The following is a 7,491-nucleotide window of genomic DNA, read 5'->3' as shown; positions in this document are numbered from 1 at the left end:
ATAAGCAAATTATAAGCATTTTACTAATGCTTATTAATATCTTATTAATACTTAACAAGCACACCTTAATATAAAGCGTTACCAAATACACTTTCCAAATGACACTGTTTCCATTAAATCATCATTTTGCGATAAATCACAAACCAACTCACACAAAAGGTAATTAAAACATGACAATGAATGAGATCTTTTCTTTTTTATTATTATTATTTGATTCACTAAAAAAAGAGATTGCAGTGACATCACAGCTCTGTCTGGAGAGTGTGTGCCGCGCAGAGTCTATTGACAGTCTCAGGTGCGCGTGTGAAACCTGTTCAGCGGTTTTTAAATGAATAACCTTTCTAACAAGTAAGCTGCTGGACCTTTTTTTGTTTAAAAACACGACGAGATCCATTCAAGTTTCTGTCCCTGCACTCGTGCTTTTCCTCAAACGAGACTTCCGCATCTTTAGGCTCCAAGCTGCAGAAGAGTAGCTGCAGATGAAGCGATGAGGAAATCTTGGTTATTGTTTTATGGAGGAGCTGCACGATTCCATATGACACTCAACTTATAAAGAGCTGTGAAGCTGTTGGATCTCTCCTGCCGCCCGCTGTGCTGCGCTCATGACAGACACTTCATACAAAGAGGCGCATTTATTTTGAAAAGTGTTTCAATTACAGTTTTGAGAAAAATGTCTGTTTCGTAACTCCCCAAATACCACCCCCTCTAAGGGCAAAAACGTTTTTGTTTTTATTTCTCAGAATTGTGGTTTCCATTAGGAGAATGTATCAAAATTCCAATTTGCAAAATTTCAGAGTTAATGGAAACGCGACTATTGATGAGCTTCTAGACCTGATCAGAGAGGACATGAGGCAGAAGAGCAGAGCGCACGAGAGAGGAGGGAGACTTTTGACCAACTTTATAGTCTCCTGGAAAGAAATGCCAACAAATAACCACATTTGATTTCTGAGAATAAATGAAGTTTATATTTGATTCATTAAAATGTTTGTTTTTTAAATATAAATAAAGGTATAAATCCAACACAGTAATCGTCATTCATTGTAACACTATTTACAAAGATGGACGACATGGATGAGATGCTTCAACTGAGACGCAGGGATAGAACTTTCTGGGTGGTGACTGGAACATCTTGCAGGATGGTCTGCAGAGTTTCAGGATCATCTTCACTGTAGACTGCATCGTCCATCTTCAGGGTTTACAGGATTGGCTGTGGACGGATGCTGCATAACCAAAAATGATCCATAAATATAAGATAATGCATGCACTGTCCTAGAACATTTTAACAAAAACTCAATGAATTAAATGATTGAATTATTGAATAATTAAAAATTACTTGATTCATTAATTACCTGTTAAAAGTAATCAAGGTCAGGTGGTACCTCCCCCAGGGCAGAAACCTCAGCAGGTAGTTGGTCCTGCCAGAGAGCACCACTGGTGACCTTCAAACCAGCTTCCTCCTCATCGTCACCTCCACATCATCCTCTGGGGCCTTAGTTAGTTTTTTTACAATCTTCTTATGCTCAGAAAAAGGTAGGTACTTATACACTGCTATAACTTGTGAAATACAACTTGAATAATCTACAAACCCACACATTCAGTAATTGTATATTTTACAACCTGTAATGCAGTTGCCAAGTAAATAAAATAAATGAAACTAGCTAAAGCTAACATGTATATGTGTGAGAGAGTATGAACACTCTAGAGGGGAATGCTGGTCTTAGAGCTTCTTTCCACAGAGCTCCGGTCAGAGGGAAGGGCACGGAGAATCCAGTTTCCAGTAAACTTTTAATTTCAGGAGTTGAATGGATACATGGTTTCAGAATCCGGTGTAAACATCTGCGTATATGGTTGTCTATGGTTGTCTGTGGTTGTGTGTGTGTGTTGTCTGCAAAGAAACAAAATACAGATAATATTGTTATGGTATACTGAGAAGTAAACAACCTAATAATCCATCCACCATTTTCTTGACCGCTTTGTCCCTTTCGGGGTCGCGGGGTGCCGGAGCCTAACCCGGCTACTGATTGGCGAAGGCGGGGTACACCCTGGACAGGTCTCCAGTCTGTCGCAGGGCCTCAATCACACACACATTCACTCTCACATTCACACCTAGGGACAATTTAGAGTCACCAATCAACCTATGAAGCATGTTTTTGGACGGTGGGAGGAAGCCGGAGTCCCCGGTGAAAACCCACGCATGCACGGGGAGAACATGCAAACTCTACACAGAAAGGTCCCAGCCGGGAGTCGAACAGGGGGCTTCTCGCTGTGAGGCGAGAGCGCTAACCACTTGCGCCACCGTGCACCCCAACCTAATAATCATTAACATTATTTACCTGGATAATTTAAATGACAATATTTAGTAAACAAACCATAAATAAACAGAAATTAAGTAATACAAAGGGTTAAACAAGCCTTTGTTAGTAATCCAAATAGATTTACATGTCTCTGGCTCCCTCTAGAGGGCAAGAGTACAAACCAGAATAATATGAGTTTGAGGCTTTTTTTCTTTCTTTATCTTTTAAGAGCGTTTGTAAACTGTACCTGCATTTGGTTTTCTCTCAGCCGGGATAATACCAAGTTCCTGCGACGGCGATGGATCGAAGGATCTGCTCCAACTCCTCCAAAAGTAAACGTTGAATCAAATAACTCAGAAACATTTGCAGCTTCGCGCTTCACACGCTCAACGCGCGGTGGCTGAGCTACAGAAAATTAGCCAGCAAAGCTACACCAACTTGTATTTTGTTCAATTAAATGATGAAAAAGAATAACAAAACAAGGCTAGACCGTCCAAATTTAAACCCCTTAACATAGGATCTTCCCGCTCTATGAAGGACCCGGCCGTCGATGACCGCGAAGGCCGCAGCATCGGAAGGAATTCAGACACAGCTCAAGACTGTTTGGGCAAAGTTTTTCACTCTGAATTTTTTTTATGTTGAATTTCTGACCCATCGAAATTTTAAGTCTTGAAATTAAAAACACATATTTTTTTAAGATAGAAAATATTTTTGGGAGGATAAAATTTTGCTGTTTAAAAAGCAAGGGTTAAAAAAATTAAGAATAAAATTTCATGGGAAAAAAAATTCAGAGTCTGATGGAATCAAAAAACTTGCATAGAGACGAGACTTGTTGGCAGAAACTTAAACATTTACTAAATAAGCTCAAACATGACAAAACCACAGGAGCCCAAACCAGTGATGTAACATACAATGTATAACCTGACAATGTATAACTGAAGACCAGACACTTAAATAGGCTGCTTTTTTTATTTGAATTTACCACTTTTTTTTTTTGCAAATCTAAGTGGGTTTTTGCAGTTTAATTTGTATCATTTTCTCTTCTTACTTCATTATTACCGTTCCTTTACTTGAATTTTTTATAAATATGATTTAAAATCTGTCAAAACATTTTTCTGGTCTCATTTTCTTTATCCCTGTCAGGATCAAGAGGTTGCTGGAGCCTATCCCAGGCCAACATCCACAAACAGCGTCCCCAACTCGTTTCCAACTTGACATGCTGGCTGTTCATAAAATCAAGGGTCCACAACCCTCGGGACACGGTACCGGATGTGGTACCAGACGAGGACTATAAACGCGGTTTATAAGTTCTCTGTGCTGTAATGTCTGCAGACAGAGTTCGTCAGGGTCCTTCTGCAGCTGTTAAGTGATGCTGAATAAGCTGAGGTCAAGTTGTCTGCAGGTCAGAACTCTGCTGAAAATCAGGGTCACGATTGGGGTTAATCTCAGGTGCCATGATTTTCTTCAAATTGTATTTTTATGTCTGTTTGTTTTTCTCTGACGGATATTTCTTGCTCCACTGACCGGAGCAGCCCTTCAGTGATGGTACAACTGTGACAGAGTGAGAAACTTGAAACAAGTCAGAATGATTCTGGTCTGAAAGTTTTAGCGTCAGTCGTGTCTGTGATCAGAAACCGAAGGTAAAAGATGCTTGTGATTCAGCAACTATTCAAAACATCAGAGCCATGCTAGTTTTCACAACTAATGTGGTTTGAACAGCAAATGTTTTCACTGAAAATCAAAACTTAGAACAAACTAAAAAGGTATATCTTAAGAATGCTGTATTGTCATCCAACAGTGTTTTAGTGCAGATCTTCTGTTTAATACTTTTATTTTTCTTATTTGTTATTGCAATCTTCAAATGTTCTACCAGTGCATAACCTGGATCACAGCAACAGAGTTATTGTGAAGTTAACTCAAGTCAGAAAAGTTGTTTCAACTCCTGAAAAGGACAACAGATCAAACAATACACAAAAATGAATCTCTAGGTTTATTGCACAACACATTACATTACACTCACTGTCTTCAAACTGCTCTCTGTAGGGGCTTCTTCACAAGTTTAATAAATAGAATTTGGAACTAAACATTTACTTTTATTTGGTAAAACACAGTCCCAATTACATGATATGATTGTGTGAGTGAACCCAAAGGGAGAAGGCTTTTTAGCCAACATTAAAGACCTGGAAACATCTGAGCTGTTCCAACTTGGTTTTCAGTTTTGACCAGTTCACCACCACACACACAGTGCACACTGAAACAATAACAACACCCGTTGTCATGAAGCTCTTCTTTGAGACTAATACACATATCAACCTCCAGTGGAAATGTGAAGATTTATTTTTGAGTCCTTGTTGCAGTTTATCCACTCAAACCTTCTCTGGTGTTGTTCAGATGAGCAAACACCCAGGAAGTAAACTGAGAGATGATTTGCTCTTTAGGACAAATTCTTGTCAATTAAATGGCATGTCTTATAGTGGAAGTCACATATGTTCATGTTTCAGGAAATGCAGAGAAAAATCTCACATCACTTAAGGAAAAAAATACAGCAGCAGTGGTGAGCTGGCCCAAAGAAAATCAGCTCATGCAGAACCTTTTAAAACAGCCACTAGAGGGCGACACAGAGGTGCACCAGGGCTCATGCACACTAACATCTCCACAGAGGAACAGAGGGAAGGCTGGAGACTCTTTAGTAGGGCGTAATCATTCGTCAAACCGGCCATCCAGGATGCTCTCGAAGGAGAAGGGCACAAACTTGAAGCCCTGACCCGTGTAGAACTTGTTCTGGAATTCCACCCTGAAAGAATTCAAGACAGGAAACAACAAAGCAATGAAGCACATTTGTCAACATATCCAGCATCTCCATACCAGCCTTTCCAGGAATCAAAATGTCTTCAGCTATCAGCACTAGCACTTCAGTGACCAAATTCAGCTTGCAGCTTTCACACTAGCATTATCACAGGTAATGCTTTATATCTAGTTCACAAAATGTGTAGATATTATTTTTTTTCTATGGAGATTACATAAATTAATTATTTTAAATGTGGCTATGTGTGTCTTTCTGGAAAACTATAAATGTTTACATTTAGGTTGTGATTGTTGCACTTTTTCTGTACAAACCGACCCCGACCCCCATCAGAGAAGAAAACAGTTATGTGGCCCTCATTAGAAACGTTTGATGACCCCTGTTTTAGAGACCCAACATGACTCCTATGATCATTCAGCCACTTAAGACCCTTGATAAGGAAATACAGATTAAAAACCAAAATTATTTTGTTTTTGTAGACGTTAGAGAGAGTTCTATTGAAATGAGCACACCCCCCCCCCTAAAACAGCCTCCCCTATACAGGAGCCTGGATGGAGGCAATGCAGGAGAACTAGAAGATAAACAAACGTCAAGATCCTCTGACATGAAGAAACACAGAGGAGGAGCCTGTAATGCAGTTTATCGGTCAAACACATTCACGCCATCATGTGACTGAATAGAAGCAGCACAAACACACAGAGAGCTGCATCTCTGCAGGTAGAGACGATGGTGGTTAGCTTGTGGTTGAATTCCTGGCTGTAGGTTAACGTGTCATGGTGGCTGAGCATGTACACACAGCAAATCAGAGGAAACGTGGTTAACCCCACTCTGCACCTCAGTGTAATCTCACTGCATGTGTTCTGCAGCCAGAGGAATTGATCTTACATTAGAGCTGTCGCGGGTCTCCGGCAGCTAGGAGGAGTGCCGGGAATGTCTCCTGGTGGTGGTAAATATTTGGCGTGCCGGAGAGTGCAACGCTCACAAAGAGGAAAGACAGACGGGATCCTCTCATCTGCTGGGGAGGTGAGAAAGCTGTGTACCGAGCAAACACCTCCTCATCTGCAGTGTGAGTGTGAAACCGAGGAGTCAGGCACGACTGCCTCCTGCTCTGGACCAAACTGTTTCCATTTACTCAGCTCTGTGAAAAATCCTCCTCTGCACCTTTAACTTTAGCACAGAACTGTTGCAGTCACACTATGGTGCTTTATTAGAGTCCTCACATCCAGACAGAAAGACACCTGTCCAACTCCACCACCAGATCCACCTGAGGTTAACCCTTTAACAGCAGAGCTCCAGTGTTTATATTCTTTGATTTACTCTAACTTTTCAACTGTTAACACGATAATTCAAGAACAGAATCTACTGGAATGATTGTGTTAACGGTTGAAAAGTTACAGTGTGTTAAGGATTTGTGCCTTTACTGCATCAAAGACTGCATCTGTGCTCACCAGACATGTACAGCAAAGGCTTTTTACAACACACCAGTACAGTTCTGTATAAACACAGAACCTGAAGACAAACCCACAGAACCCATACTGGTGGTTCTGGACCATGGAAACGCTTCAGCCGAGCTAACAGGCAAAATGCACAGACCAAAAGAAAAGATCAGAAGTTGAATTAAGCCTGCATTAACGTGGGCTCATCCTCCGCCGTCCAAGTGTTTTCTGAAAAACAACTTTACATACCACTGCATCTACACTGACACCAGAAAACCTAATGGTGGGTTCACACCAGCCTCAATAATGCACGTTCCAAGCAACCACTTCCAATGAAAAGCCTAGAACAGGAGTCTGTAACCTGCAGCTCCAGATCCACATGTGGATCTTTTATCTCTCCATTGTGGATCCAAACATAAAATAAGTCATGGAGACTGCTGATCCAGACATGTCGACTGTCAGAGTCAGCAGCTCCTGATAATGACTGTCTAACTGACACTAACTAAAGAAAACAAATAAACAAAGCCTGAAAACTAAGACTATCCAGATCCAACCCCAAACTAAAATAACAAAACCCAGCAGTGTAAGACTGCTGAGGACAAAGAGGAGAAAAAGAACAAAAAAACAATAAAAGAAAAATAAAATAGCAAGGATTACTTAATTATCATTTATCAATTTTAGATTAGTTAAATGTATAAATTGATGTCTGAGGTTCACATAGATGATAAACTATGTAGGTTTTTACATCCTGTTGACCTGAAGACGTCTTGTTTGATCAACTCTACCTCCAGAATGAACAGATTTTATATGGAAAGAAAAACTTTGGTAAAAAGTTTGATCTTTTATGAGTTATAAGCACAGATTATCTTATGCAGCACAACATTGGGTACTAGCTGTTCAGAGCTGCACTGAGATGATCCTGTTTGGTACAGAGCAGCTTTTATTTTGAAAAAGTTAT

General features: G+C 40.3%; 1 protein-coding gene and 1 long non-coding RNA gene across 5 annotated transcripts in view; both read right to left on the bottom strand.

Annotated features, from left to right (window-relative positions):
• Positions 1-732: 732 nt before the first annotated feature.
• Positions 733-1,485, bottom strand: LOC118600157. The gene is made up of 2 exons (XR_004949719.1): positions 1,350-1,485; positions 733-1,220 (listed from the first exon to the last, which is right to left on the bottom strand). It is a non-coding gene; the product is annotated as an uncharacterized LOC118600157 (long non-coding RNA).
• Positions 1,486-4,270: 2,785 nt separating this feature from the next.
• Positions 4,271-7,491, bottom strand: part of atp6v0a1b (ATPase H+ transporting V0 subunit a1b) — a 24,805-nt gene continuing 21,584 nt past the window's right edge. For all 4 annotated transcript variants that reach the window (XM_024298123.2, XM_036216999.1, XM_024298124.2 and 1 more), the window contains one exon: positions 4,271-5,088. In XM_024298123.2, coding sequence (XP_024153891.1) covers positions 4,995-5,088 — 94 coding nt within the window. In that variant the 3' untranslated portion in view covers positions 4,271-4,994. The remainder of the gene's footprint in view (positions 5,089-7,491) is intronic.

The sequence above is a fragment of the Oryzias melastigma genome, linkage group LG19 (assembly GCF_002922805.2).
Source record: "Oryzias melastigma strain HK-1 linkage group LG19, ASM292280v2, whole genome shotgun sequence".
In the NCBI taxonomy this organism is placed as follows: domain Eukaryota; kingdom Metazoa; phylum Chordata; class Actinopteri; order Beloniformes; family Adrianichthyidae; genus Oryzias; species Oryzias melastigma.
This window is presented reverse-complemented; position numbering and strand designations above follow the sequence as displayed.